Source organism: Aspergillus terreus, genomic scaffold, assembly GCF_000149615.1.
Source record: "Aspergillus terreus NIH2624 scaffold_5 genomic scaffold, whole genome shotgun sequence".
NCBI classification, from domain to species: Eukaryota; Fungi; Ascomycota; class Eurotiomycetes; order Eurotiales; family Aspergillaceae; genus Aspergillus; species Aspergillus terreus.
In genome coordinates this window covers 1,571,526-1,591,201 of record NT_165928.1, presented here as the reverse complement: position 1 = coordinate 1,591,201, position 19,676 = coordinate 1,571,526, and the positions used below count along the sequence as shown (strand labels likewise).

Here is a 19,676-nt window from a genome sequence, read left to right as displayed (position 1 = left end):
ACCGCGCAACCAGACAACATTAACCATCGCTGCCAGAGCTACGGAACTGCGCGCACAACTGGCAATACTGGTGCGTCAAGTCGAGAACAGGCTGGGGCAGGTTGGTCGCCTGGACTATGCTGCGCACCTTGACGGCGCCTTCTTCCTCGATGAGCTTGCGAATCAAATAGAGGAGTTCGGGCGAGAACTGCTTTCGTTAGCACCGGTCGCGGGAGTATGAATTAGACGCTAAGTCCTACCTCAGAATACCATCGGTATTGCCAGGCGATGAGTCGGATCAACGAGCTCAGCATCTGTCTCGTGTCGTTGCGATTCTCGTGCATCTTGAGAATACCGCGCATCGCCTTGGGCGAGAAACGGATTGACAAACAGTGCTGGTAGGCCTCGATGGCCTCATCAAAGTGGTGCAGGCGCTCGGCAAGCTCTCCCAGAATCTCCCATTCGGTCGCTGACTTCTTGTACTCGATCGCCTGCTGACGATACTGTGCCATCTCCGTGCGCCAGATCGTGTATATGCGCAGATCCTCATAGAGAACCATGAAGAGGTTGTCGAGCCAGCGTTCGCACAGACGCTTGTTCTTGAATTGTGTGTATGACGAGTGTGATGGGTCGGGCTTGGTCAGTCAGTAGGGGGGCATCTACGGTTTGTTTGGAAACGATAGGGACACTCACGTCTTCGTTGCCCGATTTGACCACTTCCGAGGCTACCGTCTGCTCCGGTCTTTCGATAGAGTCGCCCGGCTGCTCGCTCTTGGCCCCGTTGGCTGTCGTATCTTCCTCGGAGTTGGTGCCATTTTCCTGTTCTCCGTCACCATTAGCATCCACAGAGGCGATGGAGCCCCCCGTCTTGGAAGTTGAGTGCTGCCGCTCGACGCGGTACTCCTCTTCCATGACGAAGACCTCGCTTCGGATCTTCAGCAGCTGGTCCCAGCCGATAGACGCCGCAATTTTCGTGAGCAGATTATAGGCCTTCAAAAAAGTTCCCTGATAGGCAGCCGCATGGAGTCTCCGCAGAGATGGGTGAACGTAGTCGTGAGGGTCACCCTGACGGGGCTGGCCCTCGTCGATCTCATCCAACATGCTTTCGGCTAGGATAGGGAGCATAATGCGCGACGGTTGCGGCATGCGGGGTGTATCTTTATCTTGATACGTGAACATCGGGCAGGAGTTCAGCGTCAGCAGCGCCAGGTCCCACTGTTCCAGGCTCACGTAGACCTCAGCCAGCCGAGCCCAGGTACTGAATTCGCTGGGGGCGGCCGTGACGGCGCGCTTCGCACACTCCAGCGCCATTTCGCCCTCGCCCTTGCTCTGGCAGAAAGCAGCCTGGCAGTCGAGCAGTGCGTAGTCCATGGGCACATCCTGGAGAGCATCGAACATTAACCGCACCGCCTGTACCTCCTCATCGGCCATTATGAGAACCCGCGCGAGCAGCGATGACACTTCCACATCACGGGTGCGAAGTTTTTCGAAGAGATTGATTCCAGAAGTGTAACGTCCCGTCGTTTGGATGTATTTTAGCAGCCCAGATGTAAGGTGGTTGCTCACGGTATTAGGCACTTGGGTTTCCGGGTCGGAGCTGAGTTGTCTCCCTAGAAGTCTCCTGTTAGCGTGGTTACCCTTGTGCGCATGTCTGCACCGCGTCGCATACCCAGGAAGAAGAGCCTCTCCGCAGCATCCATGAACTTGTGTTCCATCTCCGTATTGGTGACCGGGTTGAATCGACGGACGCCGACGATCTTGCGAATCGCATCCCCGCTACCGTTGTCCGCATACGAGTAGGCTCGGAGAACACCGCACAGAAAAGTCTCTAACCAGAGGGCCTCTGTCGCGACCCGTTTGTCGCCTCGTTCATCGATACAATAACTCTCCAGGCTTCCAGGAATCTTCACCTCCACGCGCATATCGAGATGGGAGAAAGCATTGTAGCAGCTGCGGACTCGTTAGCCGTAATGACAACCAATCCCTATCTTCAATATTCTTCTGACCAGTATACACCAGAGACCACCTTGTGCGTCTTATCAAGCGGCGAGAATGTGAGGGTGTTCACGTAGGCGGCAAGGCTGGCGGAGGAGGAGGCATCGATACCGGTGACATGATGGTAAACGCCCGTCTAGAAACAATACAGTCCAGTTAACAAGGTCTTCTCCGATTGCAACCGCTTTCCAATTATGTCGTAAAAAAAACAACACCACAGGTGAGCGCAAGCCATACCTGACGATTGCCGCTCGTCTTCGGCTGTTTGACCAAATAGACCAAGTCGGGAGGACCTAATTCCCGCAAGTTTTGGAGAGATTCAGTGCGCGCATCGACTGCGGCAAAGATCTCATCCTCCTCGTAAATCCTGATAGCGATTCAGCGGTCAGTGGCAGCACAATTGGGGTAGAGCAGTCCCGGAAAGCACGGTGTTTATCTCGGGGGGCGGAGCAGCAATGTTTCAGGAACACGCCAGGGGAGGGGGCAGGACGTACTCGGGAACAGCTGGCGCAACCATGGCGCAAGCAGACTCGCGAAGGAGTGAGAATAAAAAGAAGGATTCAAAGACACCAGAGGCAGAGCAAACGGCCTGGGAGTGTAGGAACGAAGCAGCCGAGATGGCGGTGGTGGCTTCTTTGGGGCAAGTCGTCGTCACGGGCCCCCAAGCGGAGGGCAGTGGATCCTCAGGCACCAGCCGGGCCCTATGCCCCTTTGGGTAGGTCGAGAACGCGTGATGCGTGTCGCTGCTTCTAGACTTCTGATCTTGATCCTTCCATATCAAAATCAATCACCGCACCTCGATCTCCTCCCTGAAATGGGGTGGTTCATATCGCGCCCTTCACCGGTTCCAGCGAGCGTCGTTTGACCGGAGTAATCCCACCATGTCCAGCTGGACTGCGCTGAATATCGAGCCCGCCGAGGCCGTCGAAGAGGAGGTTGACGACACCAAGGAAATCCAGATTGAAGAAGCTCTCAAGCTTTATCAGAATGCCCTGAAGCTTCACTCACAGGGTCCTCAGTTTTATAACGAGGCCGCAGAGGCATATGATGCGCTCCTCAATTCCGAGATCTTCAAATACCCCGAATCGATCTCCGACTATAAGAGAACTGCGCTGCAGGATTCAGAGAGCCAGCTCGCCGAACCGATTGACTATACGATTAGTCCCGCCGCTGTCGAGCCACTCGTCGAATTTGACACCAACGACTCCACGTCAAGCACCCTACTGCAGACCATCTACCTCTCCTACAAGAACCATGGACAATACATCTTAGATGCGTTGCGCGCGCTTCTACAAAATCCCCCCAAGGAGACGGACGGACAAGTGGACCTCTCGTCCGAAACCGTCAAGCGTGCAAGCGCTGCCTTGGCCTCATTCGCCGATGCCCTCGAACGTGACGATACCGACCTCAACCTCTGGAGACAAAGCGCACGGCTGAGCAGTGCCCTAAAGAGCTATCGATTGGCCCGCTATTGCTTGGAGAGTGTCTTGGCCGATGATGAAAACCGCCTAGAAGTTCGGACGGAACAGCTCGGGTTGGAGGAAACTTTCGCTGAAGAGCACCTTCGAGACACATTGCGGTCTCTGGGTGATAGAATCGCCGTCTCTCAGGTCCCGCTCAAAAAACCGAAAAAGGCCCTTCTCAAATTTTTAAAACGCCAGAGTGATCCGTACCCGTATTTGCCGGCACTACCAAAGGAGTTGGAAGAGAGTGACCCCTCGAGGAACCCGCTTGCCTTCGGCACGTCGCGACATGAGATCCAGCCAAGTGCTCCGACATGGGCTGCAACTGGCAAGGAAATTCTCAAGCTACTCTCCGATAATGATGCGGATGTGGACTGGCCTGGCCCCGGGTGTTCAATCGCGATATCTCTACCCTCCGTTAGCCCCGAGGTCAAGGCTATCGTCAGCGAGGATGCTGAGCTTGCGAATCCGCCCTTGAATGCAGACGAGGAAAATGCAGCACCTGTTGAAAAACAAGACATTCAGATGCCAAGGGTGGATGATACACCTGCAGAGGCACAACAACCCTCCGTGAAGACTGAAGCTCAGAATGAACCCAGCGGACCTGCCAGTGAGCACATTGACGACCACTCATCTATCGACCAAGGTGCGGAAAAACAGCTTATGGACTCACGGGAAGTTCAGTCATCAAACCTGCCGGAAGCTTCCGGTCAGCAAGACGCTACAACTGCGGAAGAACCCGACCTCAAGTCAGGAGTCGGAGGTCGGAAACGCTCCTCAGCATCAGCCATGCCAGACGACCAGACAGAGCCCACCAGAGCCAAAAGCAGAAGGACTCGTTTACGGGAATCAAACGTCGATTCAACGTTGCAGACTGACGAAGTCGCTTTCGACCAGACCAAGTACTATGAAGATCGGCTAGAAGAGTACGTTCAAGCTGATGAGTGGATGTTTAACACCGCTGGCTCTTTACTTTCCAAGATCGGAGTTGAACTTGGAACCATCGATGAACTAAGGAAACTTGTTCCTTGCACCAATGACAAAGACCCTGAAAGTCCTATTGACCGAAAAGCCGAATATTTACTGCCCAGAGACCTACGAGACACCATCAAAAACTGGGACGAGGCGAAGTCGCAAGCAATGCTTCAAGGTGACAACTTTTCGAACCTTCAGGACATCAAAGGAATTGGCAATTCCGGGCTGGCTATTTTCCTAGAACACTCGAGAAAATCTGCCCGGAAGCTAGGCATGAATCCCACATTGTCTGGAGTTGACGAATTGGTCACTTTCGTCAACATAGTCAACGAGAAATGGCTGTACGCTCAAGAGGTGGCCTTTGAGTGGCTCAGAGGCCTTCTGACGCCGAATTTTGGGGATAATTCCCTTACGAATACTGATGCCGTCCTTGATCGCTCAAAACTGTCTGACATGGCATCGACATATGTGCTATATCAATGGCCAGACGCGTTAAAAGAGGCTGTTGTCCAAGTGGCACTAGCAGACGATGAGTACATCTATAAGCGATTGTGCGAACAGCTTGAATGTCTCGAACGCCGGCTGCTCTGCCGAGATCAGGAAAGCCCGTTTGAGTACACCTTGCAGGACTTTGCGGACCTGGAGATGTCGCAGACTTTATTTGAGCTCCACCTCGATATTTACGCCTCCATGAACAACCCGAACAGTGAGGTGGATCAAGAAACAAGAGCATTACAGAGAGACCGCGTGGCGAGATGGTGTATGCTGGCGCGGACTGCGTTAACTCACTACATGGACCACACCGCTGCAGGAGCCGACCTTGAAAACATAACTATCCGTCACATCTGGGCGTCGACGTTCTATTCAAATATGACGAGTGATGCTCAGCCAGAACATGTATTGCTAAGTCTGCACGAGCTTAAGCGTCTCCTTCATCGCCTCAAGGACCCTGTCATCAACCTAGTGAACAATGCTATCATGCAGGAAATATCGACTGGGGCCGTGGATCAGGAGATATCAAAGCTGAAATCAATGGACTTCTTCATGAGGATCTTCAATCCTGATTCGGAAGACCCTGTGAGCCTCATCGAGACTATTGAGCCCATTCTGGAACCCTCGTCTGTTCAGTTTGATGGAGACCAGACGGCAGATGACTCAGAAATCGCTCAATCAACGTCACAAATTAGGGAGATGGGATCGTTCTTGGACAGTGGGGATGCTACACTTCGGTTATTCCTATGGAAACGCCTACAGGACGCTTATGCAAAGATTGACTACCCCCCAAAGGTCGTTTCGTGCTATCTGCGCAGCATCGAGATTATTCTTAAAGAGATCTCAAGCCCAGCCCATCTAGAAGAGCCTAGCGAGCACCGGCAAATTACGCTTCTTCGGTGGCTGAAGTCTCTTGATGGGGTTCTAGCAAAAACGGTCACGACCGTTCTGAACGATCCACGCAAGGCTTATGAATGCTTTGATATGGACCATCTCAAGGCATCCATGTCGGCAGTGGCTCAGCTGACGAGGCTGCTCCACAGCTTTGTGATGTATGAAGACTCGATTCGTGTTGGGCAAATTTCCGGCCCAGAACTACGGGGTTCCTTAGCAAAATCGGCCGAAAAGTTTAGGGATAGACTGCGAGAGATGCATGTTCGTTGCTGGATTCTACAGTACACCCTCTTGAAAGAAGCTGTCTCGCAAAACAAGGAAATCTTCGATACGCCCCTCGACGATTGCATCCATTACCTCCGCTCTGTCCATAATGCCCTAGGGATACGCGAAATGTGCAAGCGGTCTCAAAAGCAGTTCTTGAAGCTCATGAAATCGGAACTCACGGCATCGGATTTGACTGAGGATATTGAATTAGATGTCTGTCAGATTCTCTTTGATCTTCATGGCATAAAGCTATCTCCAGTTGATGGACTGGTGATAGATCATGGGTGTCCTCCAGAGAAGCTCGATCGCGCTACTGCAACCATGATGATCGACTTTGTTTTGCGACAGGCCAAGAAACTGAACATCAAGGACTTGTCCAAGTCAGAATTGAAGAGCACGATTGATAAAATGCAACAGGCAATTGGCATTACAAAGTCGTCACCGCCGTATTCGTATAACAAGCGAATCGTCAATGCTTACTTGAAATCCCCAATTAATCCAACAGAGCTCTTCCGTGCCATACGGGGAGTGGAAGATCTCCCGTTAATTCCTGTGCCGACAGAAAGCGCAGAAATCGCCCAAAAGGGATGGTACTTCTTACTGGGTCATGCTGCACTCACGAAATTTCGATCTCAAAAACGACTGAACCCCGTGCCTACGACTGACCTTGACGAGGCAATTTCTTGGTTTAGACAGGACATCGACCACGGGACCACCAGGTGGGAGTCTTGGTATCGCCTTGCACAGACGTACGATACGAAGCTAGAGGAGGATATCACCTGGTCTGCGGATAAGATCAACAGTAACAAGACCGACTTGGTGACCTGGCAGCGAAATGCCATACACTGTTATGCTATGGCCATTTCAACAGCCATTCGATATGGCGAGCCGACACAGGATACGCGGATGATGCTGGCCGATCTCTTTACTGATTTTGGGATCCGCCTGTACTCCTCTTCTCGCGAGCCTCTGTCTATGGCAGCCTTCAGTCTTGCAGACTTTACCCGTCATTACAACAGCGAGGAGAACAAGCAAATGTATGAAGCGCAGCCATTCAAAGAGATGAGACTGTACTCGGTCTGGAGCCTTGCCAAGCTTCCTTCTGAGACACGCGACTGTTGACAAGCCCAAGAATTGGATGTAAGTTTGGAATTGCTATGTGAGATTTGGTGGCAGCAACTAACAAGAATAGGACTCATTACATGCGAAGCAAATGTCTCTGGAAGATGTTTAGCTGCGATGAGTCTGTGAGAGGCGGTGCAAAGGCAGTCCATCTTGATGATCTTCTTGATTGCCTGTTGGATGCCATTGACGCACTTCCGCAAAAGAAAGACTCAAGGTCCGATCCCATCTTTGAGCCTCATTTCAAACTGGTGTCTATCGTTCATAAACTGGTAACTAGAGGAGCATTGACGGTAAGAGACTAGCATCGGTTACACGTGAAGAGAAGCTGACATTGCACTGCAGCCGGCCGACGCCAGCAAGACGTTAATGGCAACTCCTTGGGCTCGCAAGGTGCAGCCGCCCGAAGACAATTCAGGCTGGAAGTCATACATTCTGGCGGTTCTTCGTAATCTGAAGAATGCCGACAAGTCGAACTGGCATCATCGTATGGCTGTTCGTGTAAGTGAACTCTTCCTATCTGATCCTGCCAACAATCGCTTACCTCTTCAGTCTGCGCACGTGATATACGATGACAGCAAGGATGCAGTTGCAGCTTCAGGAGCCAAGAACGAGCTTACTCACCAGATATTCACCAAAACAATGACGATCCAGGTGTGGAGACCGGAGTACGAACGTCCCGGACGACACTTCGTATACACTACAAGATACGTGTACTTCTTCGTGGCGTTACTTGAGCAACTCGATGACCGCGCGAACCTCGAACAACTACTTCGCCGAGTCCGGAAAAAGCAAGGCGACTTCATCAACCACACAAAACTATGGGAAGACGTGTGCCTCACGTACGCCAGGGTCATCCGACGAGCAGGACATATCAATGAAGGCCACGAAGAGGGTGTGTTTCGCCCTATCGGATGGGAAGAATTCGTTGCGAACACTGCCCGCCTCGAAGGGCTCTCCCAACTGGCCCCTGAAAGTCAAGCGCTCCTAGAACTCCTCCGGGATGCTGTCGAGCTGAAGAAGCTCAACAACAACCTCATGAAGGTCTCGCTGTTGGAAGACCTCATCGCCGACCTCTACTCGCGCCTCTACGAAGTCAACATGCCCCAGGTACTGGAGCAGGCTAATGAGGAAAACAAGGAAAAGATGAAGGTCGACCACCTTCTGATGGCTAGCGACGGTGCCGGCGAAACACCTACGCCCCCCACCTCAGCACCGGCCTCCGAAGCCCCGGCCCCGCGCGGCCGCACAAAGGGCATTGCACGACGAGATATCCAGAAAAGAGCGGAGACGATCGTCAACCGCAAGCTTGGACCGCGTGCCCCGGCGGCGAAGGCGCCGGCGCCTGTGGAGACTGAGCCCACTCAAGGACCGGAGGTGTCTGTGTCCGTATCAGTGACGTCCGCTCCTCGGCCGACGAAAGAAGCTCCTCCGCGGACCGATGGTGCTGCAGAGGAGGCCGGCTCAGGGCAGCACAGCGATGTCCCGAACAGCGTGCATGATAGTGCCGACGATGAAAGCGAGCTGAGCGAGATGGACGATGAGAAACTGTCCAAACTGGCTTCGGAGCGCAAGACGCTATTCTCCAATTTGCAGAATCGAGGAGGGTCTATGGAACCGGACTCGGAAATGTCCGGCCAGGCCGATGGGGATGGAGCCAACGAGATGGCGGTTGAGGTCCATGAGGACGTTGATAACGAAGGGGATACTGCCCTTGGTGATGGGGAGGGAGAAGACGGCGACGAAGTCGGTGATGGAGATGATGTCGAGATGGAGGGAGAGGATGGAGACGAGGAGAATGAGGCCGGTGGAGAGGAAGGTGTGGAAGAACAAGGCGAACAGGAAGGGGAAGAAGAAGGGGACGGAGAAGAGAACGATGGCGGGGATACGGAAGGCGTCCAAGAGGGGGACGATGACGAGCCTGAGCAGGCCGAACCAACTGCCCTCGAGAAAGACGACAGAGGCTCGTCGGATGTCGATCGGATGGACATCAAGTGAGGTGATGCATGACTGGATCTATATAGGCTGGCGTCTGGTTTGCGGCTCGAGATATAATTACTGGCGTTGGGCGTCCTTTAGGACGGCAGGTGCAATGTCTTTTATACTATTCAACCCGAATTAATCATCTCACTGAGCCGTGCTACGGCTTGTCTAGTACATCATTGAGTGTATGGCCCTTCTAGCCACCAGAAAACAAGAAGTAGGAGTGGTGTATCAGTCTGACTATACCGGTTGTCCTGCGGCTATCCAAGTTTGGAAACCTTTTAAGCCTAAATGAGAGAGCAGATTCCCACATCTCACCAGCTGCAGCTCAGCGAAAGCGAGGGACTAGGAATGACCTCAAGGAACCGGATTCTACCATCGACCGCAGGATTCACAATGGGCAAACCATCCGAAGCTCTACCAACGATGGTGACCGCCTGAGCTCGCTGGATGCCCATAGCGTGATCGTCACATTCCGACTCAGGTCCATGTCCGAAGATTCGTAGCATGAGACCGGTATCAGTAATTGCCGTCTCCTCATCGACGATCTTCTGTTCTGCCGGAAGCAAGGTATACCCGTCAAACCCGTCTGCGATAAACTTGGGCATGGCAACAGTATACGTGCGAGAAGGTTCAATCTTCTGCGGCAGTGTACCAGGCCGGTCGAGGAACATCTCTAAGACGCGATGTCCCGACTTTCGTCCCCAGGTGGCCACCAGGCGTAGACCGGCTATCTGGAGGAAGCGTCCGTCCAGATGCATATCGTCGATTGAGTTTTCCATGGCGTGCAGTAGGATTCCACCGCTGATTCTTTTGACCAGCAGAGGGTTCTCGAATGGACAGACGTCTGCTCGTCAGCTGAAGTTCTTTGTTCATCTCCAGAGTTTTGTAGGGAGCATGACCTACTGATGATGTCCTTGACTAACAACGGCGAACCGTTCGGGATTGTTGGACCAAGGACTTGATCGCAGCGAATCGACCCACTGTTGAAGAAGGCGATGTCTGTATCATAGAAAGCCCGAACCGCATTCGCTAACATATTGCCTAGATTTGTCTCTTCACTGCGAACGACTGAGCCACGGCCATCAAGCGAGGTGCCTGAGTGCAACAGGGGTTTCTGGACCAGAGCGTCCACACGACTGTGAATGGAGTCCAACAGCGCGCTGATTCCGGAGGTTGGAATCGAGACGAGCGAAGCTGCGCCCTCAATATTGCTCCACTGCCTCACTGAATAGGTTAGGGCAAACAGATGGTCTATCGACTGAGATACTCACCTTCGACTGAAGAGACGTTCATACTCCCCTTCTCATCTTTTTCTACCATCATCCGTACGAGTGACAAGCCTCTCCAGTCCGTGCCACTTTTGATAATCCGAATATCACCCTGGGCGTCACGGATGAAACCGTCAGTCCTAATATCCTCGTTATTGTGGCTCTGCTCAATCGTTGCTGGGTCTGTATTCGTATCACCACCGAACCGTCGAACAACTTCATGGTCATGACCACCCAAAAGCAAATCAACCCTACTTTGGCCCGTTCGTGTCGCTTCTGCAACTTCCATATCTTCTGCAAGACGCATGTGAGTCAACGCAATGACCACGTCGCACTGTTCCAGAACACGGAGGTGGTATGCCACTCGTCGAGCCGTTTTCGCCGGTGTTTCAATATGTGAGCGCGGCAACTTTTCGCAATTGGACGACCAATCTCTGTCGCCACTGTCAATCTTCTAGTACGGGACTTAGATATATTCTCTTTGTGTGCATACGTTCCGGCCAACCCGAAGAATCCAACTCGACACCCATCGACGTTCCTGATGGTGTAGGGTTCGGCACAGCCGAGTAGACGCTTGTTGGAATCGCCCTTCCCTTCCACAGGCAAATGCCATGCATTGGAAAGCACCCAAGGGAACGAACTTGCTTCGACAGTTCGATGAGCCGTGCGTCTCCAAAATCAAAATCTATTCAATAATCAGCCATTGGGATGTCGCCGGAGTGGAAAATTGACGTCTGACCATGGTTCCCGTAACAAGCAATATCGACACCAACAAAGTCCAGAAGGGGTCCCATATGTTCGCCCTTGAGGATACTTGCCTCGAGAGAGGGAGAAAAGGCGTCCCCGCTGAAGATAGTCAAGCCCTTGTCCTCTATAAAGGAGGATCTCAACTGCATAAAGCGCGAAAGTAACTCCGCTGTCGGCACATGATACTATAGATCGTCAGTACGAGAGTACAGAACTCTACTGATGGTACCTACGACATCATTAAAGTGAGCGAATCGTAACTCTATAAACTCCATTTCATCGATGTGGTCGAGAAGGGTTTCAGTACAAAGGATCATATCAGAGTTTAGCCCTAGGGCAGCTACTTATTAGCATGAATCCAAGATGGTATGCTCAATCAGGACTAGAGCAATACTGGAACTATTATGACGAGTCAGGTGGTTTTCTGTTACATCGTTATGTGAGATGATAAGCACCAAGACAACGTCCCCTGCGCCAAGGGCATAGTGGACATCGTCCAGAGTCATCACCGTTACATCGTTCCTAGTAGATAAGCCCTATTGGAAGGATTCCACCTTAAGTATCTTACGGTAACTTGAAGTCAACAGTCCAGGCTCTCTATAACAAGCTTCAGTCTCAAGTTTCTTGGGGGTAATCGTTCATCGGCGATGAAACCAGGGAGAAAGTCCTGGTAACTGCAGATAGAGTCTCTGTAAAAGACACCAATTCCCCCAAGTCAAGTCATCACATGCTAAGATTCGGTTGACCTGATGGATATTGCCTCTATTGAAAGTGAAATTGAGAGCCCATGGGCTTGTATCAATTACAGCACCCGTTCCTGGCCCCTACAATCATTGTTTGAGGCTTGGTTCCAATGATAACCGGGATAGGCTTGTGCATAACACCCTCTCGGCTTTCCTAATTCGGAGCCCGCCAACGAACCCTGCAAGTATGTTTCTCAACACATCAGGGGACATTCACGTCCGCCAGCTTAAAGCCACCTACTCGGTATACCTGTTCAATCAGGCTGGACCTGCGCAATCCTTTCAATTACACATGAGGCTACCTCTCGCCGTACCCTTCGAGCCCGAAAAGGAGATTGACGAAGAGATCCTCGAGTGACAACTGAAAATTCCTCAAGTCAAGAGCAGCTTTAACGATTAGATTATAGTCATCATCCGGAGGAAGTGTTTAATTTCTCTATCTGGTATTTAGCATTTTCAGCCGCCCGAACCACAACAGACCCTTCTAACAATTCTCTAGGAAAGCCAGAATGGCCTTCATCATACATCCATCGTAGTACTTTAAAGCGGAGTCTAACGCAGGTTGAACATGTGTCTCGCCAGGGGCTATAGCAAGAACAAAATCCTGTTCCTTGATCAGGTCCAGATCTGCTTCGCTATCGACGCGAATCCCCTCGCACCCCACAAAGGTTCGTCCAAAATCCACACAAGAATTCAACAGAATTTCCGATGTCCCGACGGCTACAATCGCTTTGCGACAGATTGCATGCTGGTTTCCACCAGGAAAGAGCCGTTTCCACACGGCTCCCGCATCCTCGGACTCGCATGGGTGGCCCCATACTTCGTTCAACGCAGGATTGAACATCTTGGTGAATTCAACGACCTGTTTGGGGGTTAGATAATCGTGCTCCCCGTGCGGGAAAACGCCCGTCCGCGCCCCTGTGGGCAATGTCACCCACGGCGAGACGAAAAAGACAGCGTTGAATTGACTCCCGCCAAGGTCAATTGGCGCGGTGTATGGGGAGGGACAGCTAATGTGAGTCAACAGACTCGCGGTTAAATGTCCGCCGGCGCTATCGCCGCCGAGGATGATGTCTTTCGCTTGGATGCACTCTTCATCAATGAGAAACCGGAGACCGGCCACCGCTTGGATCAGTTGGCAAGGGTACTGATGCTCGGGGCTGAGGGAATACTCCAAGAAGACGACCTGCTTCGCTTTGCATGCAGACGCGCAGCGCATCACGAATGGTATATGTCCCCCGGCGCGGATGGGATTGTGGTATCCACCGCCGTGGGAGTAAAATATGGTGGGCCCATCGGATTGTGGTGTGGGAGCTGTTACGAAATGCAGCACCGGGGGTGGGATATCGCGCTCACTGTTAAGACCAGCGCCATCCAAACAGACGGTTCGATGGTCCAAGTTTTGTCGTCGACAGTATTCTCGGATCCTGGGGCCTGTCAACGGCGCGCGGGAGCGGGCCTGTTGCTTCTCCGTGAAAGTGGCTCGAGACGCCTGCAGGTAGGCGAGGGCAAGCTTCTGGCGCCAGTGAAGCGTAGAAACTTCACGATGCGTTATGCATTTTGACGCGAAATAGGCGGTGCAGCGGACAACTACGACGGCGTCAGAATGCCGCAGGCGAGTAGACGGACGTGGGACCTACCCAGCAACGGAATACGCCAGGCAAGAGAGAGCTTATCAAAGAGGTCCAAAGGCTCGATGGCCAGGAGGGTCGTTGGAGGTGTCGACATTGGATGTCCGATAGATGATATTGTTGATCCAAGGGAGAGAAATGCGGAGAGCAATGGACCTCGGCTAATCCAACTTCGCCGTGCCAAGTGGGACTCCTTCACATAATCACCAACTCGGTGGAAGCCAGTATTTCTTCCATCCCTCCGGTGTATCAGCCTCCTTAAACTTCTCAATCCCTCCGCATACTCCATCCCTTCCGATCTCCCAATCCCCGGCCTCAACCCGATCCGCCCAGCTGTTCAAGACCTTATGCAACTGGACCTCCCGATGCGGGGAGCAGCCAGTATACCCGCTCTGATATAAATCATCACAGACATCTCGGGGCTGTGGATCATCGGACCAGTCCTGAACATCCATTCCCTCGTGGTCACTCAATCGGGCCCAGCCTGCGGCACCAATTCCGAACGGTAATACCAGGCGGCAGCCATTACCGAAGACGGAATTGAGTCCATCAAGGTGAGAAAGGTAGAGACCCGGAGGGATGGCTGGGTAGCCAAGGCATTTGGAGAATATATTTGTTGCATGTTCAACACGGGGTGAAAGATGGGAGGAAGATGGATAATCCGCTCGGAACAGCAATAGAGGCGGTGGTAACAGGTGCGGCGTTCCAGGAGCGAAATGTAGAAGGGATGAAGTCAGCTCCTGGGGGCTTTGCATTCGAATCCCCGGGGCAATATAACGGAATTTCACGGGGGATAGCTGGGCACTCTGGGAGCAGAAGTCTCTGGCGAATGTACCAGGTCGGAGATCCGGTGCATCCAAGGTAGAGGGATCACCCCAAGGGAGAATGGCCTCGTCTGTGTCTTCAGCATCCGAGTCACTCATCGAACGGCGAGCGTCGATACTATCCAGCAATCTCTTCAAGGCGCAGACACTCTTATCCACATCCTTCGTGGTGTAGTCATATAGACGGAATGGACCAAAGTCATCATGTGTGGATTGCCGACTCCATTTTCCGTTCGGTGATAAGACCTCTACTTTGCCTTCCTGGACCATCTCCAGGTACGCACTATAGACGTATTCCAAAGGCACCCAGCCATAGTTATTTTCACAGACCGGACTGACGTGGTCAAAGAGAGGCACAAATGCCGCTTTCGCCTTGATCTGGTCATAGCTGCCATGGTCATCTAACGTTAGCTGTGTTTTCGAAGAATGGGATCAGATTGGAATGGCTGCTTACACTAGACCTAGTTCATCGCCGCATTTGAAGTTGGTTGCATAGTGAAGAAACATTAAGCGGTCGGTCCCTAGGTCTTTTAACCAACTGTCGTCGAGTAATCGGTCACAAGGGACCAAAGCGTTGAGGAAATAGAAGAAACCCGCTACGTCAGGATAGTAGTATGCACGTTTGAAGAACTCGATCAGGTCCGGATTCAGCCGCGAAGCGATGGTGTCCGGTGGGTTGAAGTGCTCCCACCAGGTTGGTGGAGGATAAGGACATGTATCTGGTGCGGTCCCTGCCCAGGCTAACTTCCAGATGGCATTGTGGAGGTTTGCACAGAGCTCGTAGTCTAGGGCTCCCTTGTTGACTAATGGGTGTAGCGTTGTTGGGCGATCCATATCTATACGGAAGAAAGGGTACAGAAATAAGGAGGGTGGGCGGGATGTCAAGAAGGATCAGGAAGAAGGAGAATGAGATTGATGATCTAGACAGTGTTGGAGTCACTGAGGCGATGACTCTTATAGAAGCAAAGCTGGGAGGTGCTAGGCCTAAAACAGCAACCTGAGAGCCTCAGGCTGCACAAATTTGTAGACAGTGCCACAGTGGTCAGAAGGGATAGAGCACGTCCCTTCTTTAGCCATAGACCTAACTTCTTATGAGCAGGGTTGCGGGCGATTTCCTGACTACCTTAACCATCATGTTCCGAAAGACACTGCCGAGAATGGCTCGACCGTCTAATGATTACGTTGGTGCCACTGGATCTCTTTATCGGTTGAAACACATTATACAGGAAAGGCCATACGTGGGCCGTGTGTGGTTGGCGATGTCTGGCCCGAAAGTCCTCCTTGCTGCAAATCGTCGCTAATAGTATCAAGGTCTGGACAGCATACCTTTGTCCTAAAGGACATTCCTAGAGGTATCTTCGATAACTTTAACGAGAATATCAGGCCACGATTGCGCCAAAGTCCCTACCTACGACTGCCATGCGACACTATTCCGGGTCAGCGTATATTTGTATACAAGTATATGACTGATGATTTTCTAAGCCTTGTGAAGCGAGGTATCTCAATGCGAGCTCGGAAACAGATTCTCAAATCAACCGTGCTGGGTATTGCTTCACTGCATGAACAGCAAATTGTCCACCTTGGTAATATCTAACCGGCTCAGTACCCAGATTAATTGAGCTGCACGTACTGACAGGAGTCAGATATCAAGCCAGACAATATCATGGTTAACTACCAGTATAGAGGCGAAGAGACAATTATCGAAGATGTACGGCTTACTGATCTTGAAAACGCCGCATATCTCCCTAAAGGTAGATGTATCAAGGGCATGCTTGCTGGCAACGACAACTGGCGTAGTCCAGAAGCGCACTTTAGGGGCAAACTTAACCAGCCGACAGACATGTTCGCCTTTGGGACGGTTGTGAGTACGTCTTCTCATTTTCGATGCAACCCTAACGATATCAGTGCATATATGCTTTTCTCGGGCGTATTATCTTTTGGCCCAGATGATGATTTCCGGCTACATCAAGGGCGGGGTGCATTGCCCGCTTTAATACGCCTACAGCGCCAGGTCTCATACTTCGGCGATCAGCAAGGAATCAATGGCCTGTTAAGGTACATCACTGATGATGAAACAAACGGCCAGGTTTTGAGAATGCTATGGGAAGAAAGGACAGACGAACACATACCTTACAAACCCTTTGCTGAGTGGCCAGATGTGGTTGATTCGGCCTTCAGGGAGCTTATCAAAGGAGTTATGAACTTGGATCCGGCGAAACGACTTACTGCCCGTGATGTATTGGAACACCCATGGTTTGCGGATGTCTGACGCCGTCCAGGACGCGTACATGGACGCTTGAACATGATAGTACAAGTCCCAATGAGATAAATATCTGTACCTTTGCAGGGGCTCTCATTCTCGATGGTCTAGCCTCCCGAGTTCCTTTACTGGCTGAAAAGATAGTTTGAATATCTTCTAATGCGTAAATGGAAAGTCTGTCTCAAGGAAATGTGACCATTGCCCGGTAACCAGCCTAGTATCCTCAACAGGTAATAATCATGTCATTATTGTACATAGCATTAAGCATTAAATATCCTCCTCTGGAGCCAGATCCCACTTCCTCGTGGTCATTTTCTTCTTCTTGCCAGGGGATGGGACAGGAGAAGGGGAAGACAAGCTTTCAGCCAATTTCAGCTGGTCCATCTTGCGCAAGGCCACCTCGATGTCGCTTTCACGCCCTAAGATGTTCGAGTTGCGCGATGGTTCGAGTGTATTCTTCGATTTGGATTTCTTCGTAGGAGACCGGCACGTGAGTTCTCGTTCCAATGCTGCTATTTTGCTCCGGAGCTGATCGTTCTCGAATTCAAGGTCTTCAATCCTCTCATCGCGAGAGGGTTCGGGGTCTTCGTGGACTGAAATGCCGAGTCAGCTTACACATAAGTTCACAACTTATAGACAGGACTTACTCTCGAAGCCTCGAGATAGCAGCTCGATTTTCCTGTCCATATGTTCATCGTTATGACAGGCCTAATTCGGTTAGCTCAAATACCCACAACGCAAGACTGTATTTGATCTTTACCTGCTCATCCAACGCAGCTTGCCATTTCTTCTTCTCCTCTTCCATGCGTTCATCCATCTCGGCCCAGCATTCCTCACGGACTTCCTGTTCGATCACGAGACATCTTTCCTCACTGGCTTTAAGTCTCATGTCCAGTTCCGTTCTGACGATCTCCTCCTCAGCGAGTCTCACCGAGAGTTTCTCATTTTCACTCGTCAGTCTCTCGATCTCGGCTAATGCCTGCTCCAATTCCTCGCTCAAGGCTATGTTAGGGGAGTTTCGCCCACTGCCCGGGGCACGGAGAGACCCAAGAGAGCTAGAATACACTGAAGACTCGGACGCAGAGGCTACTCGAGGCACGGTAACCTCACGAGCTAGTGCAGAGTAGCGCAGAATCTGGGAAGTCGCATTGTAATCTCCCAGGGGGTCGGCAGTAACAATCATAATGGCCTTCTGGGGGTGACGGTTATGGCCTGAACCGTGGTTTGAAGACGGGAAAGAATTGGAAAATAGGAGCTCAGTGAGTTTGCACTGCCTAAATGGTACCATGGCCGTCTGTTTTTGTTAGGAAAGGTGCCGAAAAAAGCTCGCTCTAGTGTAAAGGTAGACATACCTTGTTACCATCTTGTATGTCACTCTGCATCTGCAGGCACTGGCCCAGATACATTAAGCTCTCGTTGATTTTGCCGGCCTCCGCCAGAGTAGACCCGGCTGTCTTGGCTGTTCTTGCTCGTTCCGAGCCTAGAAACCGTCAATCAAATATTACCCCAGGCAGAGAGGATTAGCCGACTTACCTGCTAGATCTGCAACTGTCAAGGTGTTTCCTATCCAGGTCTCATCGCCTGTCCTCTTGTTCCGCATTCTCCGCTTCACTTCAAGGCAAAAGAACCCGTGGCTACGGGAACTAACACTGTTGGCGCCAGTTCCCGTCACCTTTCGTTCAGTAAGTCCGATATCGAGGATGGCAAGCGCCTCTTCGTAGGTAGCACACGCGATCTTACGCAAGCCAGCAACAACCTTTCGGTCTGGGGATCCCTCTGTAGACTTGAAAAACAGGGGACGCCTTCGGTCCTTTTGTGCGTTTCCTTGTCGCGACATGGTACTTCCTTGTCCAGGCGCAATCGCAGGAGAGAGCAGGTCGAAGATTCTGTCGTTGTACACCTCATACATCGAAACGAGGACGATATACTCCGAGTTGGGATTCAATTCGACGGTCAAGTGACTGACATCGGGAGATCGTGGCAATGCGCTGGGCCGTTGGGGCATGGGACGACGGGGAAATACAATGGCTGGGGTCGGTTCCTTTAAAGTTTGGGTTTGCGATTTAGCACAATGCCATTCATAAAGGGGTTGGGTGGATGATGCTGTAGGAGCAGGACATTCTCGTCTGGGTCGATGTTGGAGGCCGACCTGGGGACCAATATCTTGCGTTTGCCGCGCGAGGGGAGAATAGTGGGCAGATGGCAGCAGCAGAGGGATAGGTCCACGGAACAGGTTCAACCGGGATCCTGGGGATGTATGGGGGCGTGTTGGAGTCCTTTGCAATGGACTACCCGGGGAGGGAGTTCGTACCGTCATCGGCGTCTGGGCCCTAGAGGAGCTCATAGGGGTCTGGGCTCTGGAATTCCTTCCACGATCCGCTCCCGGATCGCCATATACCGCCTCAAGGAACGTCTGGGCCGTAAAGATCTGGGACTCCGTATGGTCGGATTCTGACACGGAAGCCAATGAAAGCGGGGTGATTGTGTTGTCTGGGGGCCTTATTGTCGAAGCGAGCGATTTGAAGATCACATCGAGACCCATCTGAGTGATACCTTTTTGCGTCTTTGAGCCGAGTATTGTATGACTCTGTGCATCGCGATGTCAGTTAGCTTCCCCGTAGACAAAATTAAATTCTTTCCACACCTTTCCGCTACCTGTGACTCCCAACGTAGCGACTAACCCATCTCTTCCTTCCAAAAGCACACCTCTTATCAGGGACTCCAGCCCTGTATCTTGGAAAACATTCAGTTGCGAAGCGGATTCTTCAAAAACCTGTGTGAAGCCAAATCTTTCAATCCCCCGTCTCCTTCCATCGTTCGGCGGCTGTAATGTGACATGAGTTCGCGTAGGGGCAGCTATCTCATGGCCGTCCGATTCCGGCTCTTCGACTGTCAAGAAGCGTTCGGGTTGATGATCTTGACTCTGTGAGATGGGAGGGCGAAGGCGAAGATAGACTTGGAAGAGGGACGCTGGTCTCGGAGGGTCCATGGCTGCGTGGTGTGTATGTCTCTCCGACAGAGTACTTGGTA

At 51.8% G+C, this 19,676-nt stretch overlaps 6 protein-coding genes across 6 annotated transcripts; 1 reads left to right on the top strand and 5 right to left on the bottom strand.

Annotated features, from left to right (window-relative positions):
* Nucleotides 1-19: 19 nt before the first annotated feature.
* ATEG_04116 (uncharacterized protein) lies at nucleotides 20-2,491 on the bottom strand (the record flags this gene model as incomplete). The annotated part of the gene is made up of 7 exons (XM_001213294.1): nucleotides 20-187; nucleotides 240-614; nucleotides 673-1,589; nucleotides 1,649-1,929; nucleotides 1,986-2,110; nucleotides 2,212-2,341; nucleotides 2,469-2,491. 7 exons carry the CDS (start codon nucleotides 2,489-2,491, stop codon nucleotides 20-22), a joined length of 2,019 nt encoding a protein of 672 aa, XP_001213294.1.
* Nucleotides 2,492-2,855: 364 nt separating this feature from the next.
* hir3 (putative transcriptional corepressor of histone genes (Hir3)) lies at nucleotides 2,856-9,185 on the top strand (the record flags this gene model as incomplete). Its single annotated transcript, XM_001213293.1, has 3 exons — nucleotides 2,856-7,102; nucleotides 7,258-7,480; nucleotides 7,533-9,185. 3 exons carry the CDS (start codon nucleotides 2,856-2,858, stop codon nucleotides 9,183-9,185), a joined length of 6,123 nt encoding a protein of 2,040 aa, XP_001213293.1.
* Nucleotides 9,186-9,803: 618 nt separating this feature from the next.
* On the bottom strand, nucleotides 9,804-10,748 carry ATEG_04114 (uncharacterized protein; the record flags this gene model as incomplete). The annotated part of the gene is made up of 3 exons (XM_001213292.1): nucleotides 9,804-10,017; nucleotides 10,097-10,397; nucleotides 10,445-10,748. 3 exons carry the CDS (start codon nucleotides 10,746-10,748, stop codon nucleotides 9,804-9,806), a joined length of 819 nt encoding a protein of 272 aa, XP_001213292.1.
* Nucleotides 10,749-12,415: 1,667 nt separating this feature from the next.
* On the bottom strand, nucleotides 12,416-13,150 carry ATEG_04113 (alpha/beta hydrolase; the record flags this gene model as incomplete). The annotated part of the gene is made up of 1 exon (XM_001213291.1): nucleotides 12,416-13,150. The coding sequence occupies one exon, from the start codon at nucleotides 13,148-13,150 to the stop codon at nucleotides 12,416-12,418; it is 735 nt and encodes a 244-aa protein (XP_001213291.1).
* Nucleotides 13,151-13,765: 615 nt separating this feature from the next.
* ATEG_04112 (uncharacterized protein) lies at nucleotides 13,766-15,220 on the bottom strand (the record flags this gene model as incomplete). Its single annotated transcript, XM_001213290.1, has 2 exons — nucleotides 13,766-14,787; nucleotides 14,926-15,220. The coding sequence occupies 2 exons, from the start codon at nucleotides 15,218-15,220 to the stop codon at nucleotides 13,766-13,768; spliced, it is 1,317 nt and encodes a 438-aa protein (XP_001213290.1).
* A 1,693-nt stretch (nucleotides 15,221-16,913) lies between these two features.
* Nucleotides 16,914-19,635, bottom strand: ATEG_04111 (kinesin family protein; the record flags this gene model as incomplete). Its single annotated transcript, XM_001213289.1, has 6 exons — nucleotides 16,914-17,239; nucleotides 17,294-17,354; nucleotides 17,377-17,940; nucleotides 17,999-18,126; nucleotides 18,180-19,233; nucleotides 19,291-19,635. 6 exons carry the CDS (start codon nucleotides 19,633-19,635, stop codon nucleotides 16,914-16,916), a joined length of 2,478 nt encoding a protein of 825 aa, XP_001213289.1.
* Nucleotides 19,636-19,676: the final 41 nt, after the last annotated feature.